The 20359-nt window shown below is 42.9% G+C and overlaps 1 protein-coding gene across 1 annotated transcript in view; it reads left to right on the top strand.

Annotated features, from left to right (window-relative positions):
* Nucleotides 1-20359, top strand: part of Cdh13 (cadherin 13) — a 967076-nt gene that overhangs the window by 843607 nt on the left and 103110 nt on the right. The window contains exon 8 of the mRNA XM_051201850.1: nt 6499-6639. Within this exon, the coding sequence (XP_051057807.1) occupies nt 6499-6639 (141 nt within the window). The remainder of the gene's footprint in view (nt 1-6498; nt 6640-20359) is intronic.

Raw genomic sequence — 20359 nt, 5'->3', positions numbered from 1 at the left:
GCAGAGTGACCATGAAGGCTATACATTGGCACATGTACTTCAAGTAAGAGTGACCACAAAGCGCTAGGGAGCCAGGGAATGGCTTCTGGTAAAACATTCAACTGAAGTGGGAAACAGGTCGGAGAAAGCAAAGTTTCCAAGAGTGATACAGGAGTACCGAAGCTTCCATGGGGCATCTTGTCTGGTGTTTAAGTTGGAATGGCATCTCTAGGATTTATGGACAGCTGCTTTTATTCCTGCTTACCTGCTTTGTTCTCACTGTGAAAGCAATTGTATTCTTGTTGTGTAAAAATGATGATTTCCTCAAGTTTTCAGTTGAGGTGGGGGGCTCCCCTTGAACTTGGAGTTGCCATGTCCACCTGGCTGTTAAGTGGATTCTGAGGATTCAAGCTCCAGTCCTCACATTTGTGAAGCAGACGATTTGTCCCCTGAGCCACCTCCCAAGCCTAGCAATTGTGTTTGCTGCAGAAAAATCTCAAGCTCTGAGACAAGCAAACTTCCTAACTTAAAGTTGCTTTCCATAGTGAAAATATAGAAGTAATTTGCTGGCTGACCGGAGCCAGGTGGCTAAATTATAAAGGACTTACCCAGTCGACTGACAGGCTTCTATCTAAGCACAGAGATGCCAAAAACTGATTAAGTGTGTGTGGCGGGGGGGGGGGGGGGGTGGTAAGAGGTGGGGATGTCCCACCCCACCACTGCCAGTTTGTATTGAGTTTGGGGGGTTGTAGTTGAGTGGGGGAGGGGAAGAGGGTCCTCACTTTCCACTTTTATAATGGCAGCTCCATTTTTACTTCCACACATTGATTGGCATGACTTTCAGCAATGAAAACTTTGTTAATGTACGCTTTAAGTTTGCCAGAAAATTGAGACTTTCGGAGCAGCTCATCCAAATTCTACAATTTGTCTACTTCATACTCTGATTGATTTCCTACTACACTAATCAATCCATTTCCCATTACAGCCATAAAGTTTTATTTACTCTGTGAAATGGAAATTGACTGGTTCATTTTTTAAAATTATTCATAGTCACTAAGACAACAAGAGTTATGCTGTGTGCCCTTCCTCTACACCTTTGTAAGGATTCGCACTCACCTCTTCTTTCCTCTGATTTCTTCCTCAATCTTTACCTTTGAGCTCTTTAAAAAGAGGGTCTTGTGTTGGATGATGGCTCAGCCTGCAAAGTTCTCTTCATGATTGAGGTCTTGAGTTCCATTCCCAGGATCCACACGAATAGCCAGGCAGGTAATGCCCACTTATAATCCCAGTGTTCATAAAAAATAAGTGGAACCCTGTGAGCCTCAGCTCCCATTGGGAGACCCTGTCTCAAAAATCAAGATGAAGGCCAGAGAGATGGCTCAGAGGTTAAGCAGTTGCTGCTCTTCTAGAGGACCTGAGTTTAGGTACAGTACCCACATGGTGGCTTGCAGCCACCTGAAACTCCAACTCCAGGGGACCCAATGCTGTCATCTAGCATCCAAAGGAACTTGCATCCATGTGCATATATCCCTACACATGGACACATAGTCAAAGATTGAATTTAAATGTTTGAAAAATGGGGTAGATGGTATCTGAGGGATTGCTTAAGGTTGACCTCTGACCTCTACCAGTACACACACACACACACACACACACACACACACACACACACGAGAGGTGGGGGAAATCATTTTCTGCAGAGGAAAGATTTTAAATGTATTTGTGAAGTGATTGGACTGCTATTGTGAAGAGCCTATGTGAAGAGACTATTGTGACACTCTGTAGGATATGACAGCCCTTATGCTTTCTTGTAGTAACCAGATGATTGATCACACCATTAGATGCAATTTGAGTCAGAACTGCCCAGTTGCTCCTCACAGAACCTCTGAATCAAGCATCTTGAGGAAAGGAGAAATGCATTCATTCACAGGGTCTGAGAGGTGAATCAGCTCCAAGGATGACTGCCGGGAGTGCAGACAGTATTAAAAGAGCTTTGTCTCTGAAGCAGCAATCATGCAACTTGTGGGACTTCTGACAGTAGGAGTGGGGGTATCTCTGACTCTTTTGCCTGCTCTTGGGACCCTTTCCCTCCTACTGGCTTGCCTTGTTCAGCCTTGATATGAAAACTTGTGCCTGGTCTTATTGCATCTTGTTACGCAGTGTTCCGTTGATATCACTGTCATTTTTTTTCCTAAGAGAAATGGAGGGGCAGTAGATCTGGGGGAGAGAAGGGAGGTTGTCAGGGAGAACTGGAAGGAGTACAGGGAGGGGAGGCTGGGGGGCACTTGTGGAGTAGAGGGAGGGGCGATGCAGTCGGGATGTATTGTATTAGAAAGAGGGAGAGAGGGAGAGAGAGAAAAAGCTGTCTCTACCTCTGTCTTGGCATTATCTTCCTGATTGGCTGGCTTTCCCTGGGAGAATGCTGATGAACATGAACTATCCAGACTGGGTCTTAACCACCTCCAAGTTCAACAGAAGAGCTGCCATTCCCCATGTATTCCAAGAGAAGCACATGCCAGATGGAACTTGAGATTTTGAATAGCCTAACTTGGGTCATGTGCTCAGGCAACCATCATGGACCCATAGCTGGCTTCCTAGGCAAGATCAAAGGAGGTTTTTTAGGGATATAATAGTCCTTGCATCACATACTCACAATCCTGACAAGACAGAATGTGAGCAGTAGATAGCTTCTGTCAAAAAAAGCAGAACTAAAATAGGAAAAGGTAGCCTCAAGGGCCTGGGAGGTAGCTCATAGAGAAAGTGCTTTCCACACAGTATGGAGATCAGAGTTCAGATCCCAGCACTCACATGACAGGCATGATAGCATACCTGTAAACCCAGCACCCTGGGGGTGGGAACAGATTCCTGGGGCAAGCTTTATAGGTAGGCTAGACAATTTGATGTACTCCAGGTTAACTAATAAAGTGGAGAGCCATCCACATTAACCTGTGACCTCCACACGCACTTGTACATCACACACACTTATTTGAAATATTCATGCCCTTTGATCCAATAATCCCACATCTTGGTATCTGCCATGCAAAGATAAACAAAAGCAAAAACTGAGTCCAAATGTAGACACAGCTTCCTGAACAAAGATGTCCATTGCTTTATTTAAACTTTCAATATTATGAAGAGACCTGGTAAGAGAAGACACTACACAGTGTTCACACGATTGTGTTTTACACAAATCTTAAAATAGTCTCCAGGAATACTGTTGGTATACGTCAGTAAGTACACTCTTCTACACTGGGGGGGGGGATTACCTTGACTTTTTATTCAGTTCTTGGGTGCTTTCAAAGCTATGTATAGGTCTTGGCAAGTGGTTCAGTAAAGCACTTGCCTTACAAGTACAAAGACCTGAGTTCAATCCCCACAACACTTGCTTTAAAAAAAAACAGTCAGGTGTGGTGACATACAAGTGTAATCTCGGTGTTGAGGAGACAGAGACAGCTAGCCAATTTAACCTATATGGCAAGTCCAAAGTTAATGAGAGAGAGACCCTGCCTCAAAAGAACATGTGGAAAACTCCTGAGGAACAACAGTGAGCTGAACCCCTAATGCATGTTTCACTGGAATGCATGCACATATATGTGTACATATATACATATTCATATATACAAAAGCCGACACAAAATTAGTAAAATGTTCTATTGCAAAAGTAAAGATAATGTGTAAGAAATTGGACCTGGAATGTTCAAGTTTGTGATTTTGAAAATTGCCAGCATTAGTGGAAAACAGCTCCATTCACGTTAACAATGATGATTGAAATCCATATAAGGTAGCCTAATGTTTTTCCATCACATCTGACATCAATTTGGCAGCTGGACAGTGGGTGCCATTGTCCAGCAGCATCAGGCTGAGCATGGTGTGAAATGTTGCTCACACTCAGCTGTTAAGGAAGCTTGAGACTTTCAATCCTGATGGAGCTAGAGTGAAAACCTATGTGACACTCATAGAAACATGTTAGTACCCCCTCAAGATCATGATCATGACTTCACTGGGAGCCACCAAGCCATCCAACAGAGCCTTTCCAACTCCTCAAGTTGGTAACTCAGGACCTCTTAATTAAAGGACAGTCCATGGAGAGTTTCTGTGGATCTGAGAGATGGTTCAGTAAGTGAAAGAGTTTACTCCACGAGCATTTGGACATGATTTTGGATCCAAGAACCCACACAAAAAGCTGAGTGTGGCTACATGTGCACCTGTAATCCCAGTACTGGGAGGTTGCTGGGCCATGCTGGCTGCTCTCCAGGTCAGTAAGAGACCCTGTCTCAAAAGGAAAAGCCAGAGAGTGATAGAGCAGGATACCCAAAGCCTCTGTAAATGTGTGTGTGTGTGTGCATGCACACGCGCGCGCACACACACACACACACACACACACAGACACTCAGTAGTCCATGGGAACAAGCAACTACCAACCTTTCAAAAATCATTCCAAAGATTTCATAAGTGTTCTATTCTCCACATGGGCTCACAGTTCTGGAAGGAAATGGGAGGTCCCCCATTGTTGTTTTGTTCCTTGCTCCTTTTGGTGCCTATTATAAATTACTGATTGGTACCAGTTTTGGAAGCTGGCACCCTGATAGGGCTGCAGATGCAATTATAAACACCTTTTATTTTTGTCATTGAAGGTGGCCTCACTTGGACTCTCTCAGTGAGTGATTAAGAAATCAATCCAAAGTCACTGAAACGAATGAGGAGAATGAATGCCTTTATCAGCAGAGAAATCCTCAAGCTAGCTGGCTCTGGGAAGCCATCTCTTTTTCTCCAATGCACAGTGTCTATAGAGCCATTCTGCTTGGCTTCATCCCCAGGGTATCCTCTCCTATCCCTGCTGTGGTGTGAGATAGCTCACCTTGCACCTCCAGCTGGTACTACCAAGTTGTCGCCAGAGGGATGAAAGTTATTTTCCCATACTGTACAATATAGCCTGAGCTGGTCTGGCTATCACTTCCCAGGATTGGGTGCTGTTATTGGTATCTCTGATAGAAATGATTCTAGAATCTTTCCATGTAGAAAACACAGAGATGTGGTTGTGTTACGGGATTTGCCTCCAGGTCCTGCAGCCACTTAGTCCCAAATAAACACTTAGAGGCTTACATTAATTATAATATTGTAGGGCGGTAACCTGGGCATCTTATTGGCTAGCTCTGACTTAATTATTAACCCATTTCTATTCATCTAAGTATTTCCAAGTCATCTTATCTTACTGGAGAAGGGTCCAGCACATCCTACCTTCCCAGTCTCACATGACTCCTCCTCTCTGCCTGTACGTCCCAGAATTCTCCTCATCTGGTAGCCCCACCTATCCTCCTGCCTGGCCGCTGGCCAAACAGTGCTTTATCCATCAACCAATAAGACAAACATATATACAGAAGGACATCTTCCATCACTGTTGTCTCCAAAGGAAGCATGGCTGCAGCCTACCAGAAAAAAGGGGGTGCTGAGTGACCAATACCCACACCCGGATAAGAGCAATTTACACAGAGTCTCACACACTCCGTATAGGATCCTAGTATGGTTAGTTGTTTTGAATGTTTCAACCTTGTGAGAAACATGAACCCTGACTATATACTAAGAATGCTGGAGAGACAGTAGCAGAGGTGAAGCAGTTTATCTTAGGAACTTGTAACGCTCCTGGAATGGCAGGCTCTGGGAGCATGGAGAGCAGTGTTCAGGCCTAACAAAAGCCCCTCCTTCCTGTCCCTTCACTGAGTAATCAGGAGGGTGCCATCTTACATGCCAATTAGGTCTTGTTTTTCCCTCTGTGACTTACTCTTTTTCTCAATAAAAGCCACAGGTGGGTTCTTCTCTATGTGTTAGAAAATAAATATTCTATATTTTAAAGCTTATCAGACTTACAACCTTATTATATTTATAGGTCATTAGGCCAGCCTGGCTGTTAGTAATTTTCTAGTCTAAACTTCTAGCTGAGGGAGGGGGTAGCTTAACAGCTTTGGTTTGGGGGTGACACCAAGACTAGCAGATGTCAGCCATATTTTGTTTTGGTTTTGTTTTTTATTCTATATTTATATCTAAGCTGTTCAATGCAGTTTTCAAAATGAACCGTCAGATTTTATTTCCTACAAACATGGCTTTTGAGATCTGTCCAGTTGTCAAGAAATACATGAATAGAAAGATCTAGTCATACAATCTCACTTGTGGTAAATTTATGAGTCCATGTTTACATTAAAATACAAAGTCCAGATTTAGTATTCTGGGATACTAAAAGAACAACAACAACAAAGGAAATACCACATAAGAGACACTAAACCTCATTTATTTTTCCACCTGTACAATAGAAGCAGTGATCAGATTGGTGTGCTTGTAAGATTCACTATATTGATGTGTGTAAAGTATAGTGACCCTAGGATTCCTATATATATGAATATATATATATTCATTGCCAGTTAAAGATGCCTGCTCTAGAAGGCATAGGGAACATGTTTGCCAGTTCTCCAAAACAGTGCCTCAAATCTAAACCCTATTTTCTCTGGTGTTTTCTTTCCTTTGTAGACTCTGGAAAACCCCAAGTATGAACTGATAATTGAAGCTCAGGATATGGCAGGACTGGATGTTGGATTGACAGGCACAGCCACAGCCACCATTGTGATCGATGACAAAAATGATCACTCACCAAAATTCACCAAGAAAGAGGTAAGCCCCAGGACAATGTTACAGGGATGCTGTCTAAATGCCTGAGCACTGGGAGACAAAAGGTGCTTAGTCTTTTTAAAGTCCATAAGAAAATAACTTTTAATACCAAAGTGCCATTTCCATAGCAAGATGCTATATGAGTCCTATTGCAATTCTAGTATAACAGTAAGTGCAGATAGAGAGTCCAGTTTGAACAGCAGCAAGGAGGTAGAGTGGATTTTCTTGGTAATCGCATGGTGTCCCATGGACATATTAAAAGTTTTTTAGTTATTTTGTGTAGAGGACCATTGTTTATCGCAGGAATGGACCATGTGTTGTTTCCTGTTTATACCAGGGAAGGGTTGAGATGTAATACCTCATTCTACTGATGACCTGGTGCTTGACCAAGAAGTCATGAGCATTATGCATGGGATGGACACATGTTAAAGTAAGGGCTTCCTTGGTTCAGAGCCAAAGCCACATACTTTAAATCATTCCTCCAAAGCTGGTTAAGGGTAGAGTAAAGCATGTGCTATTTGTGAGATATTGAGACGTTGAGCTGAGGGTGGCAGAGAGCATGATAGAATGAAGAGAGTTATAGAGAAGACATAAAAGAAGAAGATGAAGGGGTTAGTGGGGACCATGTTGCTATGGTGATGAAATTCTAAATGTGGGCCATTCTTATCCAAAGGGCCATTCCATATTTTGTGTATTTCCTGTATTGTGAATGAGGGGATGTGCATGTGTATTAATGTTCATGTGTGTGGGGGCACACATTTGCATATGCAAGTGTATGCAGGGATATACACATGCATATGGAAACTGAAGCTTTGCATTACATGCCTTCCTCTATCACTCTGTACCTTATATATTGATTCTCTAACTTGAATACAGCTTGTCCCTGTGTACTGAGCACAGGGACTATAGGCTGCCATCATGCCCTCCCCGCTTTCATGTGGATACTAGGAGCCCACACACATAGCAAATGCTTTTCTTGAAGCCCTGGGAAGAGAGGAAAATGGACTATAGATGAGAAGGTCTAGGCTTGTCAGCTCAGGATGGATATGCTCTTCATTTCAAGTTGGGACTGTCTTGAATTCTAAAAAGGCATTGTCTTGTACGAACTTCTGTGCACATGAGCACGTCCCACAGTGGGGTCACAGGTATGTGTGGTTGTTGGGAATGTGTGTTTTCCATATTTTCTTTACATAGTGTTCCATCTTGTTGTAGGTAGGGTACCTTTTTCTCTGTTTCAAAGAACTGTTTAATAGAGGAGCTGTGATCTAATATACCACAAGACTGAAAAGGACTCGGTTCAATTAGATGCTTGACTCACATAAAACTCTCAAGCAGATGGTTCACAAGCAGCAATGGTGTTACTATCATATCATCTTCTCTCTTATTTTCTATTGTCATGACAAAACATCATGACCAAGGCAACTTATAGGTCATACTCACCCCCAACTTGTCCCATTACTTCCTTCCAGATCTACCCCACATTCCCCCAACTTTATGACCCCCCTTTTTTAGTAGCCCACTGAGTTCAGTTTGTGCTATCTATATGCTTAAAGATGTGAAGCCATCTGCCAGTTAAAGATAACTGACTCTCCCACCCCTAGAAGCCATCAACTGTCAAGATCCCCACAGCTAGTGGTTGGGGCTCCTGAGTCCTGCCCCACTCCCTGCTAGAGTGTTGACTGGATCCATCTTGTGCAACCTGAGTTCTTCCCACATATATATTTTGTGGTTGAGCCACAACATTATACTATGTATGATAGTAAGGCCATACTGTACAACTTCACTCCAGTCCTCCAGATGAAAAATAAAAGCAACCATGTTTCACAGACAAGTGAATCTGTCTTGTAGACCCATAGATCTGGACAGACACTCACACCAAAGAGCCTCTAATTCCCAGGACCTGTGACATGATATCCCAGCAGTCTTACTTTCCTGGTGTCTTTGGCTTTTTTAATACAAAGATATTTTCTTATTCAACTACTTAGTTGTGCCTCAGTTTTTTTTCTCTCTCTTGTTGGCTTGCAGAGCACCCAGGGTTTCTTCACACCTTAGATAAGTAGCATCATTTTCCAAAAAAAAAAAATAAATAAATAAAACAAAACAAAACAAAAGATCCCATTTTTCCTCCAGCAGAGTGGTTTCTTTAGATTTTGCTTCATATGAGTGATATCTGGGAGCCTGCTCTGCCTTCAGAACACATTTCCCTATTGGAAAACTTGTGTAAATGTTAAAGATTATTGTCACGATAGAGAAAATCTCTATCAAGCTTCTGTCATGTACATAGGAATTGTTCATTTCCCAGTGTTCCTGGGTAACGGCTAATCTTTACACTGATGCCATGTGTTAGCCAGGCTGTCATGCGCGGCCCTGTCTTGTGACCTGTTATGAGTGTTGTGTTGTCTTTATTGATGCAAATGTGATGGGTCAACGGCAAGTGTGTATATCTGTTTCTAATGTGTTTATTACATGTCTCCCCCCTTCACTGAATTTAGCAAACAATGAAGGAGCTATTTCATGTCTGGTGTGGAATATCTGCTTTTTCTCCTATGCAACTGGCTGAGGCAGGAAAACATGGGGTTTATTTCATTTCAAACATTATCACTTCTGATCCCTAATCTATTAGGTTTTATTAGTAACAAGTTTATTGAGAAAGTATTCATGTACCATAAAGCTCACTCTTTGATAATGTGCAAGTCATCGGATTTTAATATATTCACAAAGTCATGTGGCTGTAACTATTCTCTGGTTTAAGAACATGTTTTGTTAGCCTACAAAGAAACCTGCATCACCATCACTCACTTCCCCATTCCCCTGACCCTTTACCTGGCAGCAGTTTTGCTTTCAGTGTCCAAAGATTGGTTTATTCAGGACATTTCACATCAAGAGAACCCTGTGGTATCTTTGCCATCGGCCTTTTTGTTTAGCATGTTTCCTAGGTTCTTCCATGTTGTAGGGTCAATTCATGCTCCATTCCTTTTGATGACTAAATAATACTCCACTATGTGGTTATACCTCATTTTGTTTAGCCATTCATTTATTCAAAGGCATTTGTACATTTTCAGTTGTTTGGGTACTAGACATAGGCTGCTGTGAATACTCACATACCGCCCATACATTTTATCTGAATTTTCTCTTATAACTTTTGTTGAATGTATTCTCTGATGATTCCATACATGTTCATAATGAATCCTGGGTGCCCTCACATCCACTCTCTCTTGTCTCTCTCCCACACCTGTCATCCTTCCCCACCTTCCTTCAGTGTACCTCTCACATTCATTTTGATTTGTTTTGTGACCCACTGGGTTTAACCTGAGCCCTCTGTGTGACTATGGGTTTCAAACTCTCCACTGAAGCCTGGGAGTTTATACAACTGTTCAGCAGTAGGTATACAACTGAAGCTAGTGGCTGCCCCTCCCCAACTATCTACCAGTATCTAGAAGTTCAACTTGCAGAGGTTTGGCCCTGGCGTGAGACCCTCCCTCCATGACTGACTGATGATGGGCCCAGTCTTGTGCAGGCCCAGTGCAACTGATATGCATCATGTTGTTGTGCCATGAAGATGGCATTTCCAAGCCCTTCTCCCCATTCTCTAGCTCTTATATTCTTTCTACCTCCTCTTCTCCAATGTTCCCTGAGCCTTAAAGGGGGTGGTAGAAATGTCCTGCTAAGGGCTACACACTCAATCATCACTTATCCTCAACATCTGGAGCCATTCCCCAGGGTTCCTTGCAAACAGAAACTGCTAGGTTTCCTTTCTATTTCACAGATTCTGGAGTAAAAGAAAGAAGTCACCCACAGCATCACTCCAAATTAGTCACCTGAAGTCTCTCCCTTGTTTTATTGAGGCATTTTGAAATGCCTTAGTCACTATGGCTTACTCAAGAGACACCATCTTCTTAATAAATATAGCACTGCCAGAAAGGTGATTACATATGGCCTGGGTTATTTAACTCTTGACCAATGGTACAAACCCCCTTCACAAGTAGAATAGGAGCCACTACTCAGAAGCTTCTTCCTGCCCCATATACCCATTGCACCTCTGCTCCTTTCATCACAAACTAGCTTCTGCTATGTTTCCTCTTTATAAAAATGGGATTTTACAACAGATCTTTCATAAACAGCTTTGGTTAAGTTCCCCTGTTGGCCCATGTAGACACAATCTATCTATACTCATTAGTGTATGAATATATATCTGAATGTACTAATAGACTCTATGTGTGAACATTTTGGTTGTTTCCTATGTGAAGTCAGTTTGGGTAGTACTAGGACAAACATGGTGGGCCATAACTTTGGTACCTGTGTGAATGCATGTGTGTGGTTCTGTTTGGGGTTCACCTCTGGCAGCAGTGGTTGAAACCACTTTGTTGATACAGTTTAGTTTTCTAAGGCCGTTCGTTATTTGGGTTTATGTTGGACCAGCCAATGAGAACTTCAGATGATGCATTGTTACTGGGCCAGTGTGTAGAATTCTCAGTATACTGCTTTCCATTTGATGTTGATGTTTATTGCCAATCTATTTAGTCTCACTATCCTATGTCCTATGGTGTGTCACAGTAGGTACAGTTGTATTTCTCCGATGAGTACCGATGTTGACCTCCTTCATTTACCCTTTGGCTTCCACTTGGGGGTGTCTCTAGAAGCTTCTAAATACTCCTTTGTGAGGCCAGAGGTTAATGTCAGGTGTGGTCCTCAGATGCTCTCTAGATTCCCTTTGCATCAGGGTCTTTCAGTGAACCTGTAGCTCACTGACTGTCCAAAGCTGACTAGATAGCTCGCCCCAGGGATCCTCCTGTGTCCGCCTTCACAGCGCTGGCATTACTTGGGTCCTCATGCAAGTACCAGGCACTTTACCCACTGAGCCATCTCCCTAGACACCTCTTAAACTGAGTTATAAGGGCCTAGAGAGATGATTCAATGGGTAAAAGTGCTTGCTGCTCATTGGACTTTAATATAGTCACAAAATCATGTGGTGGTAACTACTGTCTGATTTAAGAACATTTTTGTCACCCCTACAAAGAAACCTGCACCATCAGCACATCTCATTCACCTGCTCTTCTCAACCCTGGCAAAAATTAATCTGCTATCAGTCTCCAATGATTGGTGATTCAGGACATTACAGATCAACAGAATCCTGTGCGATATAGTTCTTTGTAATCTTAGCCCTCAGGAACTGGAGGCAGAAGGGTCAGAAGTTCAAGATCATCCTCGGTTACATAGAGAGTATAGGCTACAGGAGACTCTGTATCAGAAAGGAGAGGAGGAGGGAAGGAAGGAATGGGGAGGGGAGGGAAATAGAAGAAAGAGGAGCAAACTTCCTTTTGCTCCTCCTCCTTTCGCTAGCAGTCTGGGGAGATGTATTTACCCAGCCCTGCAAGTTTCCATGTCATCTATGTTAGTATACCCACAGAGATTCCCCTGCCTCCATAAGGTGTGATTTCCCCTAGGAGAGCCCTGCAAACCTCACTTCACCTGTATCTAAACACTGGCCACATAATTACATGTTCCTTTCACTCAGTCAAGATGCAGCCCCACAGCCATATTTCTGAGAAAATCTAACCCACTTAAATTATCAGACTCGGGTGACTTTCCTGGAGGGTAGAGCCCAAGACATTTTAACAACCAGATAAATCTTGGAAGATGATTAAATGTTTTTCCAAACAGTTCCCAACTCCCTCTTCCCATGAAGCATTTTATTTCCATTAGAGTGTGAGACTTGTATTAGGCTTCATAATCTCCATTTAGCTGATGGTTCTCTGTTTTCTGAGATTTTGAACAAAACCAAACCTGGGCCGTGAGGTCTTCATCAGGCTTTGGGCAGAGTGATGGGGTGATCCCAAATGTAAGGAGAGGAGATACTTGAAGAGAATTAAGCAGCATGCATAAGTGTAAGCAACTTTGCACTGTGTAAACAGTAATACTTCCTCCAAGTGCTTAGGCTCCCCATCTGTCCAGTTCTGGGCAAACCCTTCATCTAAGGTCTGGCTGATAAACTGCATCCTCCATTTGCCATCCCATAATTGAGGAGGACTTCTATGAAACCAGCTGATGCTCTCTTCCCATGCTCACCTTCTGAGGAAGAGGTGAGCCCATAGCTTTCTTCTCCCACACCAAGGATAATGGGAAACAAGAGGTCCTGCACTAACTCTAGTACTCAAGCTTCTGTCAGAGGCCCTTCAGGCAGGGCAGGGCTGGATTTTCTGTCTTTGCTGTTTTTAATAACATTTATGTTTGGTGGAGGGCTCATGTGTCATGACATGTAGAGGTCAGAGGACAACATATGGGGATCATTTTTCTCCTTCCACCATGTGGGTCCTAGGGATCGAACTCAGATCCTCAAGCTTGGCTAATGCCATCTCACCAGCCCAGAGAGGTGGATTTCTTGAACACAAAGAGTAAAGAGAAACATTCTCCAAGGAAAAGCCAAGACCTATGAATAGAAGCCATCTTCCAGATACCTCCCTTTAAGCTAAGGAAAGAGGTGGGATAACTTCTTCGCTCCTGTCCCTAGCTGTTCTCTGGCATAAGCTGTCACACATGCTGACTCTAGACTGTGTTCATGTGTGGTGTAAAATGTCTGGATTTTTGTAAGTAGAAAAAAGTTATCTATCTTGTGGCTACTTCTTATAGTTGCTCCTGGGGGTAGACCAGTCAGCCAAGTGATTGATTGCATTCATCAGTCTTTTATAATTATATTCGTGATGTGTTGAGCCCCATCATCCATGTGTCAACTCCTATGCAAATTTTGTGCCTTCATCACCCTCTGGTGATGCTCAGAGGGTCAGGAGTAACTCAGTGGCAATAAAAGCCATTTTTTACTCCACCTGGCAGAGCCTCAGCACTGAGCCCCTGCCCCCCATAGCAGTGTCCTCTGAAGACTCCATGCACCTGCCTCTATTCACAGGCAACATCCATACATTAAAAGCAACAGCCACCACATGACTCTGAGAATGCAGCATGGCTACTACCAAAATGCAATTTGCAGAGCATGAAGATGAGTTCTGAATAAAGAGCCAAGAGCCACGAGAATGAAGCATGCTGGAAAGTGGCACAGTCCTTTACAATCTTGTACTGGACCACTTTATAAATAAGATCATTGAGTCTTAGTCACAGGAGCCTGCAAACACTGCCCACTGGCCACACTGCCTTCATCCCTGCCTAGTGTCAACACACCCTCATGCCACTGTATGGACATTCTGTCCCCTTTTATCCCAATCCCTTTCCTCTCCTTTGTACTTGAAAAGTCCTAGTTTAACCTTCAGCATGCAGATTGTCAGTCTCCCAGGTTATTGTTCCTCCCATTCTGTTCCAGCACAATTTGACTTGCTGCTAGCTTGGTATTGTCATGTCTTTTTTATCATACTCTCACTATATAGGCTCCTATCCTAGATTCACCTCTGTTGTTGTGATAAAATACCCTGACACAATGCAACTTAACAGAGAAAGAGTTTATTTCAGATAACAATTTTGTAAGATACAGTCCATTATTTTGTGGAAGCCAAAGCAGGAACTTAGTCACTTCAGATCCACAGTCAAGAGCACAGAGAAATACATGCATGCATGCTCGCTTGCTCTCTTGCTTGTGCTCAACTCAATTACTCCACTCTTAAACAGTTTAGGACCCTCTTGCATACAGAGTGATGCTGCCCACAGGGGGCTAGGTCTTCCCACTTCAATTCACACAATTCAGAAAATACCCCAAGGGTGACACAGGCCAACCTGATCTAAACGATCCTTTACTGAGACTCTCTTACCAGGTGATTCTTGGTTGTCAAGTTGACCACCACAACTCCATAATATCAATTGAGTGCCTTGGTAGCTAATAATAAGCACATGGCCCTTTCATTGTTCTCCATTGTTTTCTCTGGCACTAAGCTTGAGGGTGACATGAAATGTTTGATTTGAGATTTTCTTTTGCGAAGTAAGTCTTTGTATTTGTATCCCAGGCTGGCCTTGAACTCGTGGAAACATCCCTACCTCAGTTTCTCAATTGCTAGGGTTGTAGGTGAGAGCCTTTGTACCCAGCTAGAGATGACTTTATTATTCATTCAGCATATATTTATCTCAGACTTCATTTCAGCTTCTAGTACAGGGTTAATGATCTTTTGATTCTGTATTATATAGAGTATTGCGTGTTTATCTTTGTCTGAGTCATGTTTTATTGTATATTTAAAATTCTCTTCTAATACACATGTATCTAACAGGCATATATCCCACTATAATGTATAATATCCCCTCCTAGTGTGCCATGCCACTGCCTGCTTCTCTCTCTCCCTAAACTAGGCCATGTCACGGTTAATGTTCACTGTCAAATGTTTTCAGAATTACTTCAGAGGAAGATCTCTGGGCTTATTTGTAAGGGCATTCCCGGAGAAGTTCAACTGGAGAGGGAGGTCCCTCCCTAAATGTGGGCTGAGTGCCTAAACCAAATAAAAGGCAGAGGAGGGGGCAAGGGAGCCTACGGGGTGTCTCCATCCCCTGCTCTGCTTCCTGATCTGTGGAGAGGTGAGGTGAAGATTCCCACTGCTGCCTAGGTGCCTTCCCCACCGTGATGCACTGTACACTCAAACTGTGGGCCAGATTAGCCCCTTGCTCCCTGAAGTTGCTTCTTGCTGAGTACTTGGTCACGGTAACAAGTAAGCAGCACCTGGTTTGACAAGTGGCAGATGCCTGATAAACTGATGAATGAGGGGGAAGGCATAAATGCTAAACAGTGAGCAACAGAGACCATCAAGTTAAAGAATTGGGTTAAAGGAAGACTTTGGAAATAACCTCACCCAAGCCACTGGTTTTATAGGTGATGGACACTGTTTAGGGCACACAGCAGGTCCTGTACCCATCTCCCTGTGGCACAGAAAGCTGCTGCAAGTAAAATGTGTCCCTTCACCAACACCAATCCCCAGCACTCTAATTCAGTGTTCCTGAAATGGGCCCAGAGCCCAGATGCCTGGAGGGACATCCTTTTCAGAAGTGAATAAACTCATTGCATAAACTGCTAGCACCCTGAATCATCTTTCTTATCAGCCAAGGAAGAAACACGAAACAAGAAAATCCAGTGTTGATAAATAATAAATAAAGGAGTCCTTACAGTGGAGACAGTGCGGTGCGTCCTATGAGGCAAGAAAAAAGGGCGAGAAAACTCTGCACAGCTCCTACTCACTTCTAGTCCTTTCTGCTAAGTGAGATTAAACAGAGCAGCCCAGAATTGATTCCAATAAATTCAGTTTGTTGCAAAACAAAAGCCAGTTCAGCTGGGGACTGAGCATCCTCCTCTCATGCTTCTGAGCACTTTATTCTCGACGCTGACCCAAGTCCAAGCTTATGGCATCTTATGAGAAGGATCTTCCGTTGCCTTTCTCATTCTTATGACTGAAAACGCCTAGAGATAATTCATGGCTTCAGTCAATGAGGGGGTTTGGGGTAAGGCATCTCACATCATGTCAGGAAACAGAGATGAGCCCTAACAGGAAGAGACTGAGGCAAATACGATCCCCAAGGACATGCAGTCCAGTGACTACCTCCTCCATCCAGGCTCCATCTCCACATCCCTGCCCCCTTCCATTCATCTATTTAGATGTGATGTGTGTATGAAACTTACCCAAAATGCTGGGTCCCTGTGTCCTCCCTTCAAGACCTCTGGTCTCAGGACTAGCCTGAATCTTCTACATCAGCATGTTGGCTTCCAAATCTAAAGCCCTAGATATCACCTGTTCAAAGGGCAGCCCATTCACAGCTAGAAAATTGGGGAATCACTCATATATATATCTGTGAATATGCATATATGTGTGTAAACATATGTTCTACATATATTATGTAGATATGCACATATGTGTCTGTATATATAATATTGCATATATGTCATCGATCTCATTATCAGGGAAGAGCAAATAAATATTACATATATGTCAATATTGCTATCTACAGGTATGTGTATACCATATATATGCATTGTGTATTTATGCATATAATCATGTATATGTTTGTATGTGTCTATACATGTATTATGTGCATATACATATGTATATGTAGCTATATATGCATATATGTATAGGTGTCTATGCTTATATCAGCATGTATGTATGTGTATGTATATATAGTTTTATATGTATCTGTATGCATATATACATGTATGTGTATATATGTATTGTGCATATTTGTATTGTGTGTATCTATACATAGGTGTGTGTATGTGTCTGTGTAAGTATGTATATGTATCTATATGTAAATGCATATATATGTGTGTTTATATGTAGGTATGTGTGTCTTTGTATGTAGATATGTGTATGTGTATATATGTAGATATGTGTCTATGTGTAGGTAGGTGTGTGTCTGTATGAGAGATTAGCATCCTCACAAGCCTGGGAAGCATGGTCTGCTCTCAGATCTACTAACTGCCCTGGAATCTAAGACAGAATGTGGCCTCTTCAGGGTCTGCATTTTATTTGAAGGCAATGGGAGAAAGCCCCTCCTGAGGCACCAGGTCTCCAGGCTTATGTCCCCTGCACTGAAGATCAGCTCTAGCTCTGTCTCTTTCATCCAGATGTGTGAGCAGCTGATTTGCAAAATCAAATTGAACTTGATGTTCTGTCTAGAAGCTTTCTATGAGCTTAATACTTACCTGTTTTTTGAAAAACATTTTACCAATGATTCTGGGGCTTAATGTCAGCAGGGAACCTTCAATCAGGATTGTGACATTTTCTCCAATATCAACATAGAGAACATATGTAATAAAAACTCAATACTGTTTGTTGAATGTGTAAATTTTCACAGTAACTTGATAATCATCACCCTATAAAAGCTCTTGTCCTGGTGTTACTGCTGCTGAGTAAAAATGACTTCAGTATTTGCAGCAGGCTAGACTCATTTCAGATGGGAATAAAATCTGTAATTGTCCCTATACAAAAAACATCAAGTTCAAGGCAAAAATAGCTGAGTCAATTCACTGCAGGCCTGTACCTGCACAGTTTACCTAAATAGAGATGGCCCAAAAAAGTTTTTGTGAGCCATCTTAAAAACCTCTCTCCTAAGACTTTTAAAATATATTTTATGGTCAAGATGTTGCCGAATTCTCCCAGGACTAATTCCTATCCAGCCAAGAAAAATTGCATCTTCCCATTTACATTCTAAAGTCTGAACTTTTACTTTATAAATGAATTTTCCCTCCAATTCAGGAAGTGCTGGCTGCATTACAAATTTTAATGCTACCATTATAGGATCATAATTTTAAGAACTCAGGGTTCTCCGAGGGCCCCAGCAACATGGCATCTCTCCACTTTATTAAAATGAATGAGCAGATGTACAATTTATTTCTGCCTAGCTATCATCTAAATTCATAAGCTCTTTCTCATGTGTCTGAAATCCATGTTGGATTCCCATCTCCTCTCCTTAGAAGAAAAAAAATAAAAAACATTCCTTCATTTATCACTCTGGGAACGTAACTGAAAAGTCGACTCCTCTTGATTCGCTTTGGACCAGTGTCCCCAATGCAATTTAAATCCCATCCCATCAAGGCTACTCAATGAAGATGAGGCGTAGGAACACATGCACCCATTGAACCATTTCTCAGCCATCTGTGTCAAAGACTGGCATCTAGTCAGCTGAGCTGACACCTTCCTGGTGCAAGAGAAAGCGTTTACTACAGCCTGGAGTCTGCTCAGTCACATAAAATGGTCTGGAAACATCACCATTAAAATGCAGTGTCAGTAAATGCTCACACAACCTCTTTTCTCATGTGCTGATTTTGCCCAAGAACATCAATAAACATGTTCATCTTGGGTTTAAGAGACAACTCAACCTGGCTCCAAAGATCTATGTGATGATTTCGGACCCACCCTGTGTCCCTGCTTGGCTATCTTCAGGCTGTGTGAGCTGAGGCAAGTACTCGATCTCTCTGAGATCTGAAGTTTCCATCCGATCAAATACAGTGAAGCCTTCCAATACCAAGGTCAGTTATACTTGGCAAACTAGTGCTCAGCATGTGGTTTCATAAAGAGGCCCGTACAATGATTACAGCATCTCAGAGATGGGTCTGCCCCAGAACAGTTGGGCTGAAATTGCACAGCATCCCCGGTCCTCTCTCATATGCCTGCTGGCACAGTTCACAGAGATGAGAGGAAGTTGCTTCCTATCCAGCAAATGCAATCAATGAGTGGAAGTTGCAGAATGGAACCCCAGGTTATTTGGCAGAAGGCTTCCCCAGAAGAATTCTGTTTATGAGATTCTGTTGTAACTGGACAGTTAACATTCGCCTGCATGTCTAGGTTGGCATGGAAATCTGCCCTGAGTCTCTAAATGCATCTCAGGCCCACTGTGGCTTTAATAAAATTCTGAGTGCTTGGTGTGTGTTTGCTTTTGCCTTTATTTTTTTTTTCTTTCAGTTGCTCTGTTGCTCGGAGGAAAAACATCATGTTAACTTCATTTGTTTGCATTCTCTGAACAGCCCATCATCTCAAACACGGCTGGTCTTCTCCACTCTTACATGTTGGTCAGGGGAGATGAATTCCTGGCTTCTGAAAGATAGAAATGATGGCGCTCTTTTATTTAGCAGAGACATAAACTGCACTGGACAATGTTGATAGGACAGACTCCAGAACAAGCAGTTGTGGCCAGAGAAAGGAGGCAAGAAGGAAGCTACATGAAGACGGCCAGACCTGCTCCTCTGGAGTCATAAACCACCATTTATCAGAGTCTGCACTGGAAAATGCTGCTGAGGGGGCCAGTTGCAGTGTCTCACAATGCTGCCTGATGGAGCGGCTTTAAGCATCCTGCAGTCAGTTAATGTGACCCCCCATGCACCAATGAGCTTGTGGCTCACCCTGGGTCACAAGGGCAATGGTCAAGAACACAGACTCTAGAGCCTCCAAAAGTGATTCAAAAATGCCATCCTGTAGCTGATTCAAAAATCCTAAGACAAGCTGTCATTATGACAAGGCTGTGAGGTCCTTGAGATTCCAGCAAAGAAGCTAGTTCCACTGGCAGGTGAAAGAATGCTGGCCTGGGATTCTCAAAAACTAATGAAGCTGGTGTTTTGGATCCAGAATGTCAGAAGATAGATTCCAGAGAGAGCACAATGTGTCAAAGAGTTGAGGATAAGTCTGTGAAGTGCTCAGCCACAAATGAGACTTCCCTGTCACATCCCCACATGCATACACATACGCAAGTGCATACACACATGCACACACGCACTTGCATATGTGTGCACACAAATGTACATACAGACACATGTTCACGAAACATCTCAAAAAAGGGACAGAAAGGGCATGAGAGCAGGATGTTGGGGACCAGAGCAAAGCAGTGCTTTCTGGATATGACAGGCAGCTGCACACATGAATCAGAGCAGCTATGATTGCCTGTATGCAACCACTCCAGCCAGCATTCCATCATGGAGGTGCATGAGCCCCTGCCTCCAACTAAATAGCATTTGCAACCTTGATTTGACTAGGACAACAACATTCCCTCAAAAGCCTAACTGGGACCATGCATGTAGCGCAGTGGTAGAGCATTTGCCTAGTATGTGTAAGACCCAGCATTCCGTCCCCAATACTGGAGACAAAACCCCAATTTTCATACTGAATCCTCTTCCATTCCAAGACAGCTGGGATCTGTGTCACTCCCCAGCTGCTGACTGTTACAGTCCCTAACCTCACTCAGCCTCAGTGTCTTCACTCTTGTTGCCATGGGGTGCTGGTGATGGAAGGCCACCTTCTCTGTGTGGGGCCCTATGCTG

Source organism: Phodopus roborovskii, unplaced genomic scaffold, assembly GCF_943737965.1.
Source record: "Phodopus roborovskii unplaced genomic scaffold, PHOROB, whole genome shotgun sequence".
In the NCBI taxonomy this organism is placed as follows: Eukaryota; Metazoa; Chordata; class Mammalia; order Rodentia; family Cricetidae; genus Phodopus; species Phodopus roborovskii.
The sequence above is the reverse complement of the archived record's forward strand: the minus strand, read 5'-3'. Positions and strand labels throughout refer to the sequence as shown.